This window comes from Corvus moneduloides, chromosome 3 (assembly GCF_009650955.1).
Source record: "Corvus moneduloides isolate bCorMon1 chromosome 3, bCorMon1.pri, whole genome shotgun sequence".
In the NCBI taxonomy this organism is placed as follows: Eukaryota; Metazoa; Chordata; class Aves; order Passeriformes; family Corvidae; genus Corvus; species Corvus moneduloides.
The window spans coordinates 26836065-26858592 of NC_045478.1; the positions used below are offsets into that span (position 1 = coordinate 26836065).

The window sequence follows — 22528 nt, forward strand, 5'->3', positions numbered from 1 at the left end:
TTGAAACAACCTCAACACAGTGAATGCGTGCTAAATGCAAGCCACAGTGAGGTGTCACAATCTTCAAATCCAGTGAAACCTCACATTTGTCTGCTCATCTCTCTTAGGGATTTTCCCACCAGGGTTGGGAAGCCCACAGGGTTCTTGTTTTAGCCTAACTTTCAAAGCAGCACAGAAAGGAGACAGCCTCATTAGCCACTGTTTTTTAATGGCTCCTTTAACCCTGTGCTTCTTTCCAACGCAGCTTTCCACAGCTTTTAATTTACAAATATCTTGAATATATCTGGAATACACTGTAGAAAGGTCTAAAGGGAAGTGCTTGTGCAAGAGAGGGTGAGAAACCGAGGAGAAGCAGTGTCAGAAGAGGGATAAGCAAGCTGGAAGTAGTGTTGGGGGGAGAGATGAGGACCTGGGGATGAGCTGAAGCGGGGGGTGGAGGAGGAGGCATGCAGAGATGCGGGCGTGTGTGAAGGCGCGTGTGCATGGTGTGCGGAACAAAAATCGACATCGTCTGAAACGGACGTGACTTTTCCAGCGGGGGCAGGTGCACTCTGGCACCTGAGGCATGCAACCTACCCCGACCAGCCTTTTCCACGACGGTGCAGGGGGTGCAGCCTCCGCGGGGGAGGATGGACCCCTTGCCCGGTCGGGGAAAAGGCTGGTCAGGGCGGGTTGGGGACCGACGCGGATCCCCAGCCTGTTCCCGCATTGGTTCCCGTAAGTTCCCGCGTCATTTTTCTCCCCACACCCCGCTTTTCGCACTGGCAACCACAAGCCTCGATGGACGGGCGGGAGAAAGCTTGGATGCTCTGAAAGGGTCTGGGTTTGGGTTTGTTGGTTGTTTTTTTCCCAGCCCCCGGAACAACCACTAGGGATGTCCGGGATTCAACCACAGGATGGTTCCCCTCCGTACAGGAATTGGACGAGTGGGTCGGAACTAAACGAGACGCGGGAGGCTCTTTTAACCCCTTCCTCCGACTACGATGATGAGGAGTTCCTGCGATATCTCTGGAAGGAGTATCTGCATCCCAAGGAATATGAATGGGCGCTGATCGCCGGCTACATTGTCGTCTTCATTGTGGCTCTCGTCGGGAACGTCCTGGGTGAGTCGAGCTCCCCCAAACTTCCCGTTCTCCCATCCCGAGATGGGTTTTGCATGGAGGGTGGCTGGAAACCGGGGTGGGTTTCGCATACCCAGCTGGAAAGGCGGCAGTCCGCAGCCGAGGGGGAAAGTTCAGGCTGCGCGGAAGGGGCCCTAGAAAGCGCTCCCCTGCGCGGGCGAGGGGCTGCGGCGGCGGCCGCTCGCTGCCGGGGCCAGGGCAGGGCACGGGGAGCGGGGCGGCGGAGCGCACCTGGGCGGCTCGGCGGCGGAAAGCCGCGGCTGCCGGCCGGCTCCCGCCCCTGTCCCCCGGGCCGAGGTGCTGAACCCTCCCGGCACGGCCGGCGGCCCCGCCTCCCAGCCCGCTCGGGAGGATGCTGCTCCCCCCGCGCAGCCCCGGCCCGGCCGGCGGAGCCCGGCGCCGCGCTGGGGATATCGAGCGCGGGGTGTTTCCCCAGGACAGAAACGGGGAATCGGGGGCGCGGGATAAGAGGAGCGGGATGAGGGGCCCGGGACGGCGCCCGGCCCGTGACGGGAGCCGGCGGTGTCCCCTCAGCTGCGGGCAGGCGCAGAATGCGCGGCTCCTTCCTCAGCGGCGCAGCGGCCGCGCTCCGTCCCCCGCGGCTGGAGCGGAGCGGGGACGTGGGGCGGGGGCGAGGCGGCCCCTCCCGGGCGCTCATTGGGGGAGCGAGGCGGGGCGGCGCCTCTGCTGGAGCCCGCCTCCTCCCGCTTCCATTCATCCTTGAAGGAGGCGGCGGGGGCACCGGGGCTGCTTGGCGGCCGCCTCGAAGGGAGTGTGGCGGAGAGCTGAGAATAGTGAAGGGACGGAGGGAAGGCCCGGGTGGGCTGGGGCGGCGGGCAGGAGCGGTGTGTGGGAGCGGCAGAGGGGTCTGGCCGTCAGCAGCCCGCCTGCCGCTCCCCATCGCTCCTCTTTGCTCCCCCGAGCTCGCTGCCGCCCACGGCGGTGGCTCTCGCCGGACTGTGGGAACAGGCGCCTGTGCTGGCGCAGGGAAGCGCGGCCACGCGTGTGCGCACACCCGCCCGGGCGGCCGTGCCCCCCTTCCCCGCGGCCGTGCCCCCCTTCCCCGCGGCCGTGCCCCCCTTCCCCGCGGCCGTGCCCCCATTCCCCGCGGCCGTGCCTCCCTTCCCCGCGGCCGTGCCCCCCTTCCCCGCGGCCGTGCCCCCATTCCCCGCGGCCGTGCCCCATTCCCCGCGGCCGTGCCCCCCTTCCCCGCGGCCGTGCCCCCCTTCCCCGCGGCCGTGCCCCCCTTCCCCGCGGCCGTGCCTCCCTTCCCCGCGGCCGTGCCCCCCTTCCCCGCGGCCGTGCCCCCCTTCCCCGCGGCCGTGCCCCATTCCCCGCGGCCGTGCCCCCCTTCCCGTGGCCGTGCCTCCCTTCCCGTGGCCGTGCCCCCCTTCCCCGCGGCCGTGCCCCCCTTCCCGTGGCCGTGCCCCCCTTCCCGTGGCCGTGCCCCCATTCCCCGCGGCCGTGCCTTCCCAGGCTGGGGGAGGGGGGCAGGTGCTGCTCCTCAGCAGTTCTGCGTTTATGAATGGACACGGTGTGGCCGCTGGGAGCCGGCTCCGCCAGGAGGACCCCCTGGGCTGCAGTCACGGCCATTGGCATTCCCTGGGTCCATCCGTGGTGCTGGCATGAACGGAGCGCGCTGGGCCCCGCCCCGCCATACGGGTCTTTCATTCATGTTTTTCAGACGGAATTGTGCGTGTCAGGGCTGTCACTGCAAACTCTACAGGCTTCCCGAAGTGACATGCAAATGAAACTGCAGCCAAAGGCAGCATTTTTAAAGGCATTTTTAAAAATTTCAACGGACTGATGATGCGCTTTTTTTTTTCAGTATTTCTGAAGCGTTGCACTAAGTGCTTGTGTGCACGTTTGCTCAGTCCATTGCTCGGCAGCCAGCTTGATAGACAGTGTAAAGATAGCAGCCCTGGCAAAGAGGCTGTATTTTAAATTAGGAAAAAAACTGTCCTTTGGTCTGATTTTGAGCAAAGGCTATTTTAGGAGAACCATCTGTGCTTAACATATTTTCCTCCACCCAATGTAAATAAGCTGTCCTCTTGCCTGTAAAGATTCAAGGTCAAATCTTCAGCTGTAGGAGCTTTCACTCTATTTACACTTTTTCCCCCCGAAGCCACGAGGAGAAAAGCTTTCCTCTCTGTGCAGCCACAAATAGAGATGATACCAATGCAGATGTGCAGCTGTTCTTTCCTTACATTTGTGTACATTAACTCTTTGCTTGGGATGGAAACTGGCATCTGGCTGTCCACCCACCATTCATTTTACTGGATGGAATGTCCACTTTTTGTCCTCTGAAAATCTCTCTCTCCAAGTTGTGGTACATGGTAGCAAATCTCTGTCTTAAAATGGACAGAGAAGTAAGTACCTGAACACTTTTCTATCCATTCCTCTAAATCACAGTAAATCCTACAATAGGTAATTCAGCTTTACAGCTGGACTCAATGATCTTAAAGGTCTTTTCCAGCCTAAATGATTCTATGATCCTCCTCAAGCTGTTCGCTCCAAATTGCTGGTTCTGTTTGTGGTATCTGCAGGTGCAGGTGCTTGTTAGCTGAATACTGTCTCATCTTTATTTGAGAAAGCTCACACTGCACTGATTGCAGGCTCATGTGATTCTGAGGAGAGAAATGGATGTGATCTAGTGCTCTTTCCAAAGACATTTTTAAGAAACTTTTTTACTACCAGTGAAATCTGATGTAGAACTCTGCACATGTTAATTTCTCTGAGAAGCTGATTTCTGCTACTTGAAAAATCCGTATTCAAGGTTAATCTGGGATTTAGTCATGGACCTTCTCAAAGAGGAGCAGGAGTGCTTTTAAAGAGAAGTGGCTACTGGTGCTTTATAGTATCATCATTAATGATGCATTGCATTCTTTTGCTTATGTTTGCCCAGTGTTGCAGGACTCATGGCATGTGGAGTCAATGCTTTGATTCTATTTTTAACATGTCCTAGCCAAATAACACTTAAGCAACCAGGAAGGACCCTCTCTTTCCGTATGTGGTGCTGAAAATTACATTTCTGCTTTTTATTTTGGTTTGTGCACTCACATGGGATTAGGAGTGTCCCAGAAATTATATCTGTGCAAGTGGAAGGCACAGCACATCCCTCAGATATTAGTAATAAACTGGATTGAAGCATTCTGACAGTTAATTAAAAAACAAGGGTACAATCAGCTCGAACTTTGATTGACATCTAGTGGGTTCTTGAGTGAGATACACAGCAGGAATTCCACGAATAGTAGCATATAACAAGGTCTGCATTGCTATTTAGCTTTAAATTTAATTAGGAGAGTTGACACAGATTGTCTGAGCTGCTGCACGAACCAGCTAAAGCTGTAGTGGTTTTTGTCCAAAATACTCATTACTTACTTATTTACTTTCTGTGAGATAAGAATTAGGAGAAAGCAAAGCAGGCACAAAACTTGAAAGAATATAAAGAGGTTTATTAACAGACCTAAAAGAAAGGAAAAAAAAAATCATACCACACCTTCAGAACACTTCTCCTCCCCCCACCTTTCTCCCTTCTCCCACTGACAGTGTAAAAAGACAACCCTTGAGATTTTCAGTCAGTTTACCACTTCCATAATAACCTTGTTCAGTTCACTTAGGGAGAGGAGTCTCTCTTGCTCATGCTGTGGAGACATCTCCACAAGACCTTCTCTCATGGCTTCAGTATCACGAGACAGCTGCTCGGGTTGGTTCTCTGCTCACATGTGAGAATCCCTTCCCCTGATTTACAGCTTTTCCCACAACTGCTTTTGAGGGTCCAGTCTTGAGCTACTGGGGTACAATTTTAAGGTTGAGCTGTTCAGAAACAAAGGTTCTCTTCACCCATCTCTGGGAGCATTTCATCTCTAAGAATAGAGGCCCTCCTCCTTCCCTGGGAGCAAAGGGTCCTCATCATCTTCATCTCTAGGACTATCTCTGGGAGCATCTCTCGGAACAGAGGTCTTCTCCTTCTGATTTGGAGCAAGAGTCCTCATCACTTCCATCTCTCCCTGTTCAAACTTCTCATCAGATTACAGCTGCTTCAGCATTTGCTTATTTCAGCGCAGGTACTTTTGCTCACAAGTGCAGTTTGAACATTCCACCCCCATGCTTTTATGAAATTACAACTGATATCTATGATATCTGATGTATCATAGTCTTATCACCACCATAGCTTCACAACAGAATTTCAGCTTCTAAGCATCTCCTCTTTCTCCTCCCTCAGGGTTTCAGCTCTTCCTTCTTTACTTAATGTCTGCAGGCCTCATCTGTTCTGGAGGAAGTTTACAGCACTGAAAGGGTTAATTTCACCTAGGCCTTGCAGCTGGAATTCGGTTATCATTGTTGGTCACATGATCTTTGCCGGGCAGCTGGCAGCTTCAGCTGAATCTTCGGCCGCACTGGAGAGGTGGGGAGGGGAGCCAGGCCACACCATCTGCACGGAACAGGGCTGTGGGGGGGCCATGGGTGGAACAGGGCCCATCAGCTCCAGGATGGCTGTGTCCCGGCCCGGCCGGGCCCTGCTGGGCTGCACCAGCCCAGCCCAGTTACCTGTCCCAAGGCTGGAAGCAAGAGAGAGCTTTCCCGGGGTTTGTCCATTCTTAAATATGGACCACAGAGGCGGTCAGAGTTTTTAAGTGGCTTACAAAATTGTCAATATTCAAACTGGCCAGCTGATAGGTTCTGTCAGGTCATCGAGGAAGCTGTAAGCACCTTTTTGCAAGAAAATCACTTCTGGAGCTATGCTAACCCATGACAAAAGTGAAAAATATTAGCAAGTCTCTGTATTTGAATGCAGGTTTCAGTATTGCACTCAAGTGCTTCCTGTCAATGATTCTCTTGTATGCCTGGGTATTTCAGTGTAAGCCAATGAAAAGAAACAGATGACTTTAAGATGACTTTATGACACATTTACATGAACATTCAGGGAATCTGAAATCTAGATGGCAATATTGGTATGATTTGTCCTATTTTCTTCTTCACTTGGTCACTATTTATCACTAGAAGCAGAAATAAGTGTGGAGGGTAAGGACTAACTGTTTTGCAATAAGACCAAAAATTTTCTTTACTACTGCAGAGCAATGAAACTCTTGCAATTTCTTTGCACATCTAGTAGAGAATGTAGGACTTCTTAATGTAGGATGTATGTTGACTGTAAAGATCTGTTTCTTCTTTATTTGAAAACGTGTCATTAAAAACATTGCTTTGAAATAGGAAACTAGATAATTAAAGAAGGACAGGTATTTTTAGGATGTCTGAACGTCTCTGGTTACTGACACCATTCCAGACTGATCAGCTGCAGTAGTTAATAACTGGAGTAAGATAGCAAAGGATTAAAAAGTAATATACAACTACATATATTTAACTCCGTTTGTACATATGAAGAATGCAAATGGTCCTTGTTGAAGTTATTCATTCACATGGGTCAGGATTTTTCTGATGAAATGGTTTCTCTCAGGGAACATGCATTCAACAAAATTAAAATGTACAGCAGAGATCACTTGGTTTGATCAAAGACTGAAGGCAAAACAACCAACCTTCTTGCATCCCACCAGCTGGGCTGCTGGGCCTCTTGGCAGGCCTTCCCAGAGCTGGCAGGGGCTGAAATCTTTAGCACATACAGGCTGCCAGTGCCCAGCTTGAAAGTCCTCAACGCTGCTGGCTTCCAAGGGTAAGAGACCATGTAGTACATCAGTGAGAAGTCTCAGAAACTTTCTTTACTCACACAGTTTGGTGATACTTGTTTTTCATTCCAACCCAGAATGAGATTGTGAGAGAATTACTCTTCTCTGGATAGCTGTATTATTTATTACCTGTTTTACAGTAACTGCTAGTTGTGCTGAGATCTGTACAGAACCCAGCTGTGGTCCATTCTTCAAAGAGTTCACAGTCTGACTCATAGAGTTCAACAGCCTTAATTTGATTTTTTTTTTTAGGGTTGGAGAAGAAAGAAAATCTATGTATGGCTCTAATTCTAACCAGAATCCTGCTCAATGCCTACGAATAGGCAACTCTCTCAAATGCTGCTCTGTTATAATTTTAAAGATATCCAGTGAATACTGAGGTCTAGGCATACATGCTTGTGTTGGTAGAATTGGATGAGTCATGTATTCTCTTAAAGGATCTTCATGAATCCTATTTCATTGCTGTAGATCAGGCATATTTCATTTAATTACATATTAAATTATTACATTTCTTTTCTTTCAGATTAGCTGGGGAATTTAACACTGAAAGGACTTTGTAATATCAGCATGAGAGTCACCTTTATCTGTTGGATGAATAATAACTAGAATGGCTTTATCATTGTTAAGAAGACAGCACATAGTAAATGATACAATATGTATATATTTTATCTACCTAAGAGAAAGTATGACCTCAATTTATATAAGAGTTCGAGTATCAGTTGAAGTCCACTGGTGTTTGCACAATACAGGGATTACTCACCATCTTTCAAAATAAAAAAAATTTGAAGGGTTTGGATGTTTCTTTGTTTATAAAGCATAGTTTATTTTCTGTGTTGTATGTCAAGTGAAACCTTCTTTGTTTTCTTGGACATAGGCAGCTGACTTACTTTCTGTCTCACAAGTGGAATGCGTCAGAAAAGAGCTATGATGGATTGTTCCCCAGGGGAAGGGGTGCCAGGAGCTGAGGGCAGCAGCAAGACTGACAGGGCAGTGTACTCACCAACACAGTCCCACAGTGCCTGAGAGCTTGGTAGGTCTGAAGATGTTTACCAGGTTTCAGTCACCTCCCAGCAGTCACCAGACAAATCCACAGTGATGAAACAGGTCTGAGGTTAAGCCAGAAAGCCAAGTCAGTGGATGAGTTTTACAATCAAATTCAGCAAGGCAAAAGCATACTTGCAACCTGGTCTTTGCCTGAGCCTGGTGTGAGACCCTGAGCTTAAATGCAGCTCTGGGGCAAAAGGCTGACTCCCAGAAGAGTACTCCAAAACTACAAAAGCTCTGTTCCCAAAGCCTGGTCTCAGCTTACGTGCCACGCCATACCAGACCTGGCCTCCAGCATGGGCAGCTAGCTTCTGAGCAGGGGGCAGAGGTTGCAGAGCCTGGGGGTGCACTCAGCCCTGACAGAACTGTGTTCTGTCTCCTGGTTCTTAGTACAGTAGGACTGCAAGGATTTTAGCCAGTTCATGGAATATTACATTGACATGAGGATCCATGATACAGATTCAGTTGTATAATATGGAAGATATTTGCTGGAACATGTCACTAGCATAGTGAATTGTGTTTTCTTTGTATATCCTGCAGAAAAGGCACTCTTACATCTCCATTGGAAACAGACATAGACATGGAAAGGTTTTTCCTCGTGCAACTCCATATTGCAGTGACTGATGCGTGCTTTTTGAACAATATGTTTTCAAAGTTGCACACCATTTCAGCTGTGAAGCACACCTTAATTTTAATGTCATGCAGCTTTAAATTGAATCAGCAAAGTGTGAAATCTTTTTATCATAGTGTCATATACAGTATGACAGCTGTATTTCTGACTCTTCCATCTGTAATAGGAAGTGTGGATAAAGATTTTGTAGGCTTTATTTGTAATAATATCAATTATTATTATGAAACATCTGGTCAATCAGTATAGCCAGCTCTGCAGAGATGACTGGGTTTGCCAGTTAATACTGGTAATGATTTGTGTGTGTGTGGTGAGACATTTTAAACCAATCCGTCTGTCTTAATCAATACAGTTAGATTAGGAAAACTCTTTGATGTCACCTTTCACTTCCTCCAGAGCTGATCAAACCTGGCATTTTGGGCAGTCTGTTTTTAGAGCATAGCTGATCTCCTGCTAATAACTCCCATTTCCATTAGATTGTTAATTGCCTAAGATTACGTAATGTGGCCGAGTTAGAAAATGAATCCTGTGCCAATTAGATGGTTGTTGTACAGTTGTGACCTGTAGACATAAGCTTCCAGCACACACAATTCAGTTCTTGTTTTCTTCTCTGGTGCCAGTGCCTAAGATGTAGAAGTGGGCTGGAGCACATGAGTAACCCACAACCCTCAACTCTTAAGTCTGTTTAAAACCTTCAGTACGATAGAACATGTGGTAGGTAGAAAACCTCAGAAAACATACTGCTGCAAGCAAGCTAGCTGCTGTATATCTGCTTTATTTATGTAGATCCTCACTGTCTTTTGTGGGTGACAGTCCCCCATTAGTACATGCCAGTGGAGCTGATATTCAACAAAATACTTTGAGATCTCATGTGTTCTATGTTATTCAAGTGCATTTTTTACTGTTTCGGTATTTTTCCTGTGTGATAGAACCTACACATACACACTTGTTTATATGTGATACACAGGGAGCATGAGCTAGCCACCTGCTCCTTTTGTCATGTTTTTAAGAATTCCTTCAAATATGTGTTTGAACACATCCATTGTTTCCTGTTGATGAGGAGCTATTGCCTCACTGGTAGGCTGTTTAATTCCTTTACTCAGAGTATTGTCTGTCTTTTCAGCTATCGCACCACATATTCAAGGACAGTTCTTATCTGCCAGGTATTGTTACCAGATACAGGATTTTTTTTCAGTATTTCAGTTATTAAAAACATTGTATAAAACAGTGTATTTTCTTTGTGTCATTTTTTCTATTACTTTTCAATGTAAGCCTGGTCTCGTGTTGGTCTCCTTTCTTTCAGATAAGATTAGTTATGTAAAAATGAGGTAATGTGTGAGTTTAGAGCTTAATAGTGGGTAAGAGATGGACAGCCTAAGGATTAGATATCTCCCTATTCAAAGAAGATATTGCTTTGTTTTAGATCTTTTGTTCTCATTGCTGGTTTCAAAAACCCCTAATCAAATATCCTCTGCAATTTAGTTAAAGTGCTTCTTTCCCCTTAATCAAGATCATCAATAAAATTGTTGGAAGGAAAGCCTTCCTTAAATAAAATAAGCTTAGTCATAGGCACCTAATTTTTAGACTTTTAAGTCAAAGCAGAAGAATCCTTAATCAGGAGTCGTTCATAATGAAGGTAGTTTTAATGACAGCATTCTTCCTTCCAGCAGTATACATTCAGTGTTTTTACAGGGGCTCTAGCTCTCCACAATTCCTTGGTAGCATATCCACTTAGCCTTCCGTTCAAACTTCCATGATTGTGTTGCTTGACATCCCACCACTCAGATCCTGATTTGCAGCAGGTACTATCACCAAAAGAGAACAAGAGGAAGAATTCCATACAGAGAACCAATTAATTGTGAGGGGAAAACAGTTGGGGGGGTGGGTAGATTAGGAGATAGAGAATAAATATGTATAATTCAAAACTATTTATCCCATTTTTTGTCACTAGTTGTAAAATACTGTGAAGAAGTAAAGATTTTTAGAAGCTTTCTGCCTAATGCATTTGGAGATGCTGATTACCAGGTCTTATAATCACAGCATCAGTTCCAAATAACTTCTGGATGACCATATTTTGATATTTTAGTCAAACAGTTGTGAGACTGAATTACCAAAGCAAAATAAAATCATTGTGGTTTAGTATGAAAAATGATAATTCTTTGTTTACATCCATCTGGGATTTATTATTCATCAAAAATTAGATAAGAGATGAAGTAATTCCTTTACATATGAAAATGTCAGGTACTGCTGGTTATGGAAATTACATTTCTATTTTGGTCAGGAAGTTGCACTGAAAGATGACCCATTGAATAAGGAGTTGACAAGACTTCTGGAGTGTGAGGGAAATTATTTAGGGTTGACATGTAGAAAACAAATTGACAGCTGACCCAGCAGTCCACCAGAGGAAGGACTGCAGCACAGTGTTTAATATGCTCAAGACAGCATAAATCTTCCAGGAGGCAAGCAGCTGCACTTTATACCAGATGGAGCCTTTGTATTGTTTTCATATTCAGCTTGAGATACAATGAGATGTGCTAATTGATTAAACACCATTACAGCCTCTAATTAAAATGCCTCAGGACACTAAACCACAGAGACTAAATCTGTACGTGAAAAATACCAATCTCACTATATTGTCATATTAGAAAGGGTTTTTTTCTTCAGGAATATGAGGTGAAGCTTTCTTGATGGATTTATAACAGCAACCGTCTTAAATTTAACTTTGATTTTAACCTTTTATTTTTTTGTCCTTTCTGGGACTTTCCTGAGAGAATTTTTTGGGGAACGGGAGATCGTCAGTGTTTGGAGGATGGGTTGGCAAACCAGCTTCATTATCACAGAACTGTCCTCGCTTATGGAAAGCCTCCACAAATTTTTCCAAACGCTTTCAGTCTGGCGGCTCCAGCTAGTTTCCGAGCCTTCACTGACACTCTGTGGAAAAAGTGGGAACAGCAAGCGCTTTGCTTAAAGCTCTGCTGAAGTCTGGAGAAAGGAAAGGTGAGATGAAGGAGCTGGGACAGCCATTAGAAAAAGAGCTGCTCCTTGTGACAGCTGGCTTGCGTGTTTGCACTTGCAGGAATAACTCTGAGTGGTTTTGTAAAATAAAAGCAAAAATATGGAAAATAATACAATACATTGGGCAGGTAATTAGGTTCCATTAGCAGTAGGGAAAATCATGCAGAGCAGAAGCATGTTCCTGAATTGCTATTTTAAATTTATCTTTTTTTTTTAATTATTCTAATTCTCTTTTCTTCAGTGTCTGTGTTAACACCACTTTCCCCACTTTCTTTCTCAGTCCCATTTATAGCCATGTTGCATAAAAACCAGCCATAAGTAACATCAAAGGTTGCATAAAAGCTTTGCATGTAATGTTAAATTGAGGTTTTATTCAATTATTTTTACTATTTCACAGATTTTTAATGGAGGTCTAAAGAGCTCAGTTTGGGCCACTCTTCTGTGCCCCAGCTAAACAGGCATTCTGTTAGCACTGTGGTATCTCCCAAGTTTTTTTAAGTAGGCTGTTGCTGGCCTCATCTCCTGTTTTATGATTTTGAAGTACTTTTTTGTAAAATACACTCCCAACTGAGAACCTTTACTACCTTTCTTATCCTTTCTTCTCTTCTCTTCTCTTCTCTTCTCTTCTCTTCTCTTCTCTTCTCTTCTCTTCTCTTCTCTTCTCTTCTCTTCTCTTCTCTTCTCTTCTCTTCTCTTCTCTTCTCTTCTCTTCCTCTCTTCTCTTCTCAAGTGGAAAGTCACAGCTCTGCTATTTCTGTTTGGGTAGGCAGATGGCATTTCCACTCCATGGAGCTTTCTTTCCCTAGCATGTTGCTTGAGTGTTTATATGTGAGCTGAGTGCCTCTCTGTAATACAAACTGCCTGAGATGAAAATGTGTAATTAAAGGAGTGCAAGTGGAGAGTTTATGAAATTCTTTTGTTCAGACACTTAACTAGCTGCACAATATTCAGTGGCATAGTCAAACTATTTTTCACTCCTATAAAATAGCAGGTTTTGGGTACAGGTAGAGAATCTTTCTCGATGAGCTGCTAGAACACTATCAATGAAGCTATTGTCCAAGACTACTGAATAACCTTGGGCTGTAGTAAACTCAGAAAAACAGCGAATCTGGAAGGAATGTATTGAAATAATTTTATGTCATTTAGGACCTATTTATGTCTTTCTATCATTCTGTCCTATTCAAATAACTCGTAGCAGATTCTCACAGCTTTTTAGCCTTGCACTGAAAGAAAACATTACCAATGCTTGTGGCAGGTTGAAAACAGTACTTCAAACAGCAGAGGGCAACGAGGGCAGAGAAAGCTGACTTGGTTTTAGAATACTTCCTCTTCAGAGGCTATTTTCACAATCTATTTTTTTTTTTTAAATATATACATTCATGGAATGAGTTTCTGGGATATTTAATTATTATGGTAGTATGTAAACATTTGTGTAAACTTAAAGCTGATTAAGGTGCTCTTGTGCTATGTGCCATAAAAAGAATGGAAAATGTTTTATGCTGCAAAGAAGAGAAGAGGTCAAAAGGGGAAATACACAAGCATAAGCAGAGAAATATAAAGTAACAAATTATCTTGCATTTCTATGCTTGCAAACTATTGGGCTTTTTCACCTTCCAGGTGCCTACCCCCATGGGTTAGAATTCAAAGGTATTCAGGGCTACTTTCTGTACTTTGGCTTTTCTGAACACTGGTACACCCTGAGTAGCAAGAAGCATAGTCTTTTATATTACTCTGAGGAACAGCAAATACTGAAGTTCATCTAAATTCCATCTGTGTTAAGCCAGTGTGATCTGGAAGGTTTAGTACACAGCTGGGAATTAGGAGTACAAGTTTCTTATTCTGTGTCTGATTTACTGTACAGCCTTTAACTTCTGTTCTGCACTTCACTTTCTTTGTGTCAAAGATGAAAATGGTAATATTCCTTAGATCTCTGCGGTATCGTGAGGCTTCATTTGCTGATACTGATAGACAGCTTTGAACTCAACATGCAGAATGCTATGAATTGGTTTCTGATACAGCTGGCTGCCAGTGAGATTGACCTCATATTTTTAAACAATAGATTTGTTTTACCAGAAATAATGTTTATATTCAGGTCTTTTTCACATGGACCAGCACAGGAATGGGAATAGGCCTGGTCAAAGACCAAACATATCTGCTTAAACCTTGCACCTTTAGGCACTGATGTCCATGGCTGAAAATGATGAACTTGTCTGAATTGGGTAGAACACAGGACTGTTGAAATGATAATATGAGAAAAAAGTAGCCAAACCCTGAACTTTTAAACAACATTTTATTTAATTTTTGCCTGTTGATAAAAGGAATAAAAAGTACAGAAAAACATTGCCACTTAATATCAACTTTTGCCTAAATAAAAGGCAGGACCATACTTTGAATATGAATTGCACTTAAAGAACCAGCCATAAGTAAAGTTCCAGATCTTCAAATTTTTAGAGTTAAGTATTAAAATTATTGAAAGTGAAATGGTTATTACAATTTTTTCCCCAGCACTGGATTTCCAACTGCAGACAACATTCCAGAGGCGCAGCAATGTATTATTCCCTGTTAGGTGCTGCCTCTGCACTATCAGACTATAATTGCGGTAACCCCATGCACGAGTGACAGTGATAAAGCTCTGATTAGTTACATTTTAATTAGCATGCAATGCTAAAGAAATAACTACTTTGTTAGGTACTTTAAATCTTCCAAATGGGAAGAAAATACAATTAATATGATGTTTCCTTTAAGCCTTTAATTTATAAGCCTTGCCTTTTAGCTATCTGAGGCCACATGTAAGAAAAGCTGTAATTCTGTGTTCAGGAAGAAAATAATAGAAGAAATGTATACTGTATTCTCGTCAAAACCAGTACAAGAACAGTGAAGATCTTTGTAGAGAGGTTTTCATTTGCATTTATGAGAGCATGATACATATATAGCAAAAATTAAATTTATATAAGCTACAGAATTCAGAGCTATCTCTGCAACACATTAAAATATATGAAGAACATATGCTGCACCACAACAGAGGTTTTAGATGAACCTTGGAAGTCTATATCTTAAAAAGATAGGTAATAAAATCACCTGGTCTTAGAGGAAAGTGAAGGCACTTAGCCTCTCCCATTCTCTATGTCCTAGTCTAAATGTCTAAACATAGCCCTCATGAAGAAGTACTGCAATCTCAGCTCCTGCCACAGCTCTGGTAAGATCTTGAAAGAGTATTCTGCCCATTTTGGTCCAGAAAGGTTCAGTTCAGTCTGAAAGTGTCCAGAGAGCAGCAACAAGGATGGTTGCAGATGTTCTAGAAATGACTAAAAGATAAATAAATAAAATAAAAGATATTTTAAAAAAAGAATAAAAGATAAAGAGCTCTGAAGTTCTGAGGAAATACATAACAAAAATCCTTACATATGTGAAACATTGCTGCAGAAAAAAACTCTTCCTCATTCCTGCCTATGTGCAGAAAAAAAAGTTATATAAATAGCGGCAAAATAAAAGTTGATTAGACATGAGAAGAATTTTTTTGGTAGAGAAGATAATTAAACAGTGCAACACATTTAAGAGATGTGTGGTGTCTTCAAATGAAACATTTTAAAATGTAAACTTGCCAACAGTTGCTTAGTTGTAGTCTTGCTGTAGTTCTGGTGCTCTAAAGACACAAGATTTGTGGAATGAAGTAATATATTTTATTAGATCAACTGATACAGCTGGAAGATAGACAGAAGCTTTCAGGCACATCATCCTTCTTAGGATCTAAGGAAGCATCTGATCTCAAGAGCTTATGTGCCTTAAAGTCTGTGTATTTTTTCCAGCTGTTTTAGCTAGTTTAATGACTATAGAAGAGTGGCTTAACTCTGGCAGATTCCATTTTAGATTTGGGCAATCTCTTGAAGACCTTTTTAACTCAATTTTTTGACATTCTCTGATCTGTTTAATATATCTAAATTAAGCATTATGCTATATCCTGACGGATTAGGAGACTTTGAACCTTCATCTGGATTTGCATGATGGATGAATAATTGTTTGCAGGGAAGACCCTTTGATGTGCCATGAATTTTATTCTTGTCTTACAAGAAGTCTTGTGGGTGTTTCTGGAAAATTTGCATCAGTTTTTTAAAGATCTTCGGGTGAATTAATTTAAAGATCTGAATAATTTAAAAGCTTTCGATTGCTACAGTTACTCAGGGTTTGTCTTCTGAAATTATTTTAGAAGTTACTTTTGGGCTACTTTCTCAGACTTAATTATGGCATTTTTAATTTAGCAGCTTATGAATTCAGTGTAATGATTTTAAAGGACTGATTTGCCTCATTTCTAAAAGTCTTTCAATTTGAAAAGGAGAGACATAAAATATACAAAATGAGCTTTAAAGGCACATCTTATAAAGCGCCTGCTACATGCTGCTTTTGATCATCATCAAAAATGTAACACATTTAATACAGCAAAAATTACTTTAATTAACTTACTTCAAATCACAGTTACCCAGAAAATTATTACAGATTCCCTGCAGATTCAATAGATATATTAAATCCAGCAAAATATTTTATAAAATTATATTTGACTTGGTACAGTTTACAAGATTCTGTGTTGTAGCAATTTGATTTAAGCATCATGCTATCATAAGAAAACAGATAAACTTTTACAGAAATAGATGTGTATTTCTGTAGACTAGAGCCAATGGCTTGAAAGAGAAATAAAGAATGTTATATGAGTAGTTAGTGAAGATTAACTAGCAGAAAAGTAAGATGCTTTATATCTTGGATTATTTTCCATGCTGCAGTCTGTGGAAAGCTATTCTTTGTGTATCAAGAATCTCTCTACATGTACTCTCTTGTTTCCACTCTAAAAGAAAACACATGGTTCTTGCACTGAACTGCATATTCAAATATTCTGTATTAAACCAAGGACACAAACATTTCCTTAATTCCGCAAAGTCAAATGTTTTCCTCTTAAAGCATTTCCTAAGTCATTTCCATTTCACTAACTTGTCTTTCCAAATTCAGTTTGCCTTGCAGTGTGGAAGAATCATCACATGCGGACAGTTACCAACTATTTCATAGTGAATCTTTCTCTGGCTGACATTCTGGTCACAATTACTTGTCTTCCAGCAACTTTAGTTGTGGACATCACAGAAACGTGGTTCTTTGGGCAGACCCTCTGTAAAGTGATTCCCTACCTACAGGTATTATTTTTCTGTGTTTGTGTACACATTACCCATGTTATGAAAACCAGAAATAACAATAGCATCTTCCTAATACTACTAATCCAATCAAAGTCTATACCTGATACTGAGTAGGTATCTCAGGGTACACGCTGAGGCCTAAAAGACTCTTCCACTTGGGAATATGATTATGCTTAATAAAGACTGGTTTTGGTCCGATTGTTGGACTTCAGCAATACACTTTTGGGGACATTTTTCTGATGCTCTTTACTTTTTGTGATCTTTTTTAATGATTCAGAAGGGATTTAAAGCAATAAAAATGTCTGTAAATAGAAATAAAGTCATTAATATTCTCTCTGTGTGGATATAAACAGCTATACAAGTGTCCAGGACAGAGAATACTACTTCTGAAGGCAGTCTGGGCATTTTTTGTGTTTACTGATTTTGTGTTCTTCAGAAATAGTCAAAGTATCCAGGTTCACTGGGAGTTGATCAGATCGTCTGCCTTAAGCAATAATTGCTTCTACTCATTTACCTTTGGACTTAACTAGTTTTGAAATCATTTGCATCAAAATGATTGACAAATACCTTTTCTAAGAATAGGTGTTTGGATGAACTGACTGGGCAAACTGGAATGACAAGTGCTTGGCTTTGTAGTCATTAAAATTCAGAAGAATTAAGCAGTATTCAGAGTGTATGCAGATAGATCATCAGCTCTGTGCCTCCAGCACAATTTATATTTTCGGAAGATACCTCTATGGCCAAAGAGCCACATTGTCAAGGACAACAGTTCTCCAGCAGCTATGAGCTCTACTTGATACAATCAAAATCCTAACTTTTTTTTTCAAAACCTCCATTCTAGTGAAAGAAAATCTGAAGCGTGAGTGTTCATCTAGCATACAGATTGAAAGAATAAAATTGAAGTGCTAGGTTATTTGCTTTATAAAACTTTATTTCCTGAATAAAAGGTAAAATGTCTTAGTCTACCTTAAACTGATTGTTGTCAAGGACTTTTTCAGGAGATCCTGAGTTTCATTGTTCTCATGAAAAATGAAAAGCAAAATGATGGCTCTGGTATGTTAATATAACATAGAAACCAACAAATAAATTTTTCTACAAAGAAAAAAAGATAAAATTTGCTGTCTAATGTTTTTAAAGCTTTTTTTTCAGATAAAGTTTTATAAATTCCCAGTTGATTAAATTTGCTATTTCAAAATTTGATTTTGCTACAGCTATTCAGTTTAGTTAGCATTTTAATGTGTGACTTGTCCTGTGGATTCTAGTAGGAGTACACCAATTCTGTAAGAATTTATTTTAAAAGGAGTCTTTTTTTTCTTGAAGTCTATTTGACAATTGCAGATAAAGAACTATGTTGAAAATACAAATAATTTTTAAAACTGTGGGGGAAAAGTACAATAAATAATTTTTGAAACTCTGGGAAAAAGCCCTATATTTACATTTACACAATATTTCCTTTTCTTTAGACAGTTTCAGTCTCTGTGTCTGTCCTAACCCTCAGCTGCATTGCTTTGGATCGATGGTATGCAATTTGTCACCCTTTGATGTTTAAAAGCACAGCCAAGCGAGCAAGGAACAGCATTATAATTATCTGGATTGTGTCCTGCATCATAATGATTCCTCAGGCTATTGTTATGGAGTGCAGCAGTGTGTTCCCAGGATTAGCCAATAAAACCACCTTGTTCACAGTGTGTGATGAGCACTGGGGAGGTGAGTCTGTCATTGACCATACAAGCTGAATTTGTACTGCTATAAAGTAATCAAAATACCAGGAGATGTTAATATGAAGTCAAGTTGTATAAACATAACACAAAATGATCTTGATTATATAACATTTCCCGGAAGTATTATTTTTCAAATTCTGTGAAATTTCTCTGCATTTCTTTTGTGTTGTTGAGACTTAAAGTACATTTTAAATCAAGTTTAAATGAATGAGGCTGACTTGTGTCTGGATCATGTTGATGCTTCCCAGAGGGTAGAGATGTTCCCATCCTTAAATGCTTTTATAGTTCTGTGACTGGTGGACACTGCAGGTTTACAAAGACTTAAGTATTTAGCCTTAAGAAGTAACTATGCAAGAACAGATTTCTGTTTGCCTGATATTTGGCTAATTGCTGGCATTTGACTAGTCTTTATAGACATCTCCTGGGAGTTCAATGCAAATTACAGGTCATTGCAGAATTTACAGTGATGTCATCAATATGGGGTAGTGAGTTAATCCAAAACTTCAAACTTGTCGTGGGCAAAATAATTTAAATAACTCTGTGAATGTAATTGGTTACAAATTGGTCTATACAAGAAGTGTAACCCTGCCCTTCCAGATTGGCTTTGAATCTAACATGTTCTGTATCTGAATGCAGCTGTAAGAAGCTGTAAGGATTGCCAGGGAGTAACTACTTCTATTTTGTCTCTGTTCACAGCAAGTGGTATGAGCCACCCACCCAAATGGTTAAGGCTCGACTCTGGTGGGCCTTGGCAGACCTCCAATGCTAACAGAGTGCATGAGTTACATGCTGTGATTCTGACACTGGATATAATGGCCATCAGTAATGCCATTATTCACACACAGGAAAATAAAGCCAAGTTTGCCAAAACATATAACTAAAAGGTGCCTGTTTAATAGCCTTGAGTACGACTAAAACACAATCAGATATTCTCCCAGAGCTGTCTCTGTAGAAGAAGATTCCAGTCCTGTGAACAATTATGATAAAATACAACCGGATCACCTGTACTTAATTATCATGATAAATTAGCTTAAACAGCCTGAACTGCTGAGGGCTCTTCCCTGTGCTGTTCTGGAAGTTCCTTCTCTGCTAACAGCTTTCACAGAGCCATCAGAGGATTAATGAGAAGACACTGCATATCATATTCCCTGTTCTTTATCTCCTTCATCCCAGTTAGTCCTCTGGGACAAGGCAGGGGGGCAGAGGTGGCCACTAGCTTGCTGGCACTCATTGCTGACAAAGATGTGCTCTTAAGTTTTTAGGTTAGAGGAAGCCTCTGTTAAGCTGTATTGTACTTGGTCTTTCATTGGCGAGGACAAATCTGCTCTTTACTTCCTTCTAGTGTTCTTTCTTCATCTGTGAGCAATTTTGTATCCCTATCTGCTGCAGGATACTGCAGTAGTTATGTGACTATTTTCTTTCACAGCATTCATTCCAAGTACAGTTTTGTCCACTCATTTTGGCACAGAACCAATTACTCATGCCTTCATCACTTCAGGGTTAATTCTGCAGCAAAGATTCTTTTAATCTCAACCTAGGAAATGATGTGGTTAATTAATTAGGAAGTCAAGAGAGCATTTCATCAGGAAACTTAATCTCAGAATTTCCAGATCTGTATTGGCCACTTTTTGATTCCCAATGGGAAAGTGCTGCTTTTGAACTACAGAGTCTGTAGTTGGCTTAGAACTATTTTAAAGAGTGCCTCTTGTTCAGTTGTGCTGAAGTAGTTGCAGTCCAAAGATATGCCTGAGGGGAAGCACCCACTCTATAAAAAAACCCCACAAAAACCAACCAACCCAACCTCCCACGTGCTTGCAAGACTCTACTCCTATGGAGTGTATTAGTCTAAACTTAAATCTACTGGTCTTCAGGTTATGATGTGAGCTTTCACTTGGATGTTTGGAGAGACAGAGAGGGTTATAACAAGGCACATATAGAATCAATTTTTTTGTGTGTGACTTCAGAAAGGAAGTTCAAACACTCCAATTTTTTAAAATTATTATTTAGAGCATGAAAAAAATAATTTTATATTAAAAAGTTTTCTGAAATTGGAAGCTTTTCGCTCCACTGAAAGATAACAATCTTATTTTTATCTTGCTGCCTTTTTAATGAATAATTCTTCTTTTAGTGAATAGTTCTTTGATGAGTAATGGCAATGCTAGTTATAATGGCACTGCTAGTTATTCTGCTGGTGCATTTCAGATATCCTTAAAAAAATCTCCATGTTCTAATAATAGCTTATCACAGTAACTTGAAAGAAGAATCTTTATATGCATTAAGTTACAAGTAGATTTCTCAAAATCATGGAATTGCTTAGTAAAAGTAGAGTTAACCATATTTTCTCAATGAGGATAATATATATACATATACATATATACACACATCCCTTTCAGACTATAGAGAACCGAGCATCATTAAAAAATAGTTTCCAATCTGTTGAAAGTATCTAAGGACTCTGAGTTAGGCCAAAGCATAGAATATGCAGTTTTTCTACTGAAAAATAGGGTTTGAAATCACAAAGGCCCCCAAAAAGGACAAAAGAACATGGTAACAAGGCAGCATTTTGAAAAGACTGGTGAGTCTTAAAGCCAGAAGAAGAAATAAAGAGCTAATATTTTTAAAGAAAATAGTTGCATTTTTGTTGGATTTTGTTTTGCCTTTTTTGACTATGCAAATATAGAGGGTCAAAGAAAGAGCTAACTAGGAGGACGCTGAAGGAGAAAAAAATTCATGCTGCCACAAATAACCTGTATTTGAAAAGAGAAAGTGGAGATGTAGATGTTGCCCACTCTCAAGAGACCCTGAGAAAGTCCTATAAGAGAGTCAATTTAGAGAAAGGGATTGTATTTGGGTGTTTATTGCTTTGTTTAGAGCTGCATATAATTAATGTTGTCTAAAATTAGAGTACATCTGATAAAATCTTTGCAGAGTATCATGTACACCACATGTTCCAAGGATGTTAAACTGTGAATGTTCAAGATTGGCACTGCAAAAAGAGGATGCTTAGTGAGACTTTCCAAAGTGTTTTGGAAGTCTCTTTTAATTCTGGGACCCCAGGGCCACTGAAACATGAAGTGCTATGGAGGACTAACTGGAATCCATGTCCAGGAAGATGTCAGAGATGCCAAAGGAGGAGAGAACACTGTACCCTACACAGACTTAGGACTACGTGCCGAAGACCATAACAGTCTGATGAGTGTCTGGAGGGAAGGTCTGATCAGCACTGTGACACTTGGGCTCCTTAATGGTGAACAAATAGTCGCCACCCTGACTAATAAGATTTGAGTGTGCTCTTGGAGAACTGCCAGTGACTGCAAATGGAGCAATAGTTCAGCCTAAAACAGGGCTCAATTTCTTTATAATTGCTTCTGGCATTCCTGAATGTAAAATTCATTGCCAATTCTAGGCTAAGAGTTTTTCATCTTGAGTACTGTCTAATAACAATATTTTATTTGGGAATGCAGAAGGATCCAACATGTGACCTATGCAGGCTCACTTAAGGAGCCAGAGTTGGCCACAGTTCTATAATAGCCTGTAATTGCTATGTGCTGAATTTGATGATAAAGTGCCAAAATAAAAGTTTATTAAAATGAGTTCACCATGTGTCCAAGTCAGCTAAGTACATTGTCTTAGAGCTGTTCAAGAAGAGAGTGTTAGCCAAAGTGCATTAGCCAAGCCCTTTGCAAATGATAAAAAGAATATGGAGATAATCCTTTCCCAAAACTACATGCTTGAATGGAAACAAAGGGAAGACTCTGTGTTCCATTTCCTCTTAGACTACTCATACAATAGTACAAAAACACATTGTCTTAATTCTGGAAAACAAATAGCTGGAAATTGCAGTACTACAAGAAGCTTTATACATCCTGTTTATCAAAGTGTTCAGAGTTTACTGAAAAAACTCATGGGATATTTTTATGCAGAAAGAAGTCAGAATATTTCTAATACTAAAATTATGCTTGGTGTTATTGTAAGTCGATAACTCAAGCACAATATATCAGGTTTCAAGATGTAATTTTAGTATTAGCTAACCGTAAGTACTCCGACATAGGAACTTAGTTTGGAAGCACTGCATTGTGTGGTTGATTTTTCTCTGCTGTGGGCACCCACTTCCTAACATCCCTAATTATTAAGCTTTATC

At 41.5% G+C, this 22528-nt stretch overlaps 1 protein-coding gene across 2 annotated transcripts in view; it reads left to right on the top strand.

The window, feature by feature from the left end:
- Positions 1-507: 507 nt before the first annotated feature.
- Positions 508-22528, top strand: part of HCRTR2 (hypocretin receptor 2) — a 36382-nt gene continuing 14361 nt past the window's right edge. For both annotated transcript variants that reach the window (XM_032104660.1, XM_032104661.1), the window contains exons 1-4: positions 508-717; positions 916-1103; positions 16488-16666; positions 18130-18373. In XM_032104660.1, the coding sequence (XP_031960551.1) occupies positions 566-717; positions 916-1103; positions 16488-16666; positions 18130-18373 (763 nt within the window). In that variant the 5' untranslated portion in view covers positions 508-565. The remainder of the gene's footprint in view (positions 718-915; positions 1104-16487; positions 16667-18129; positions 18374-22528) is intronic.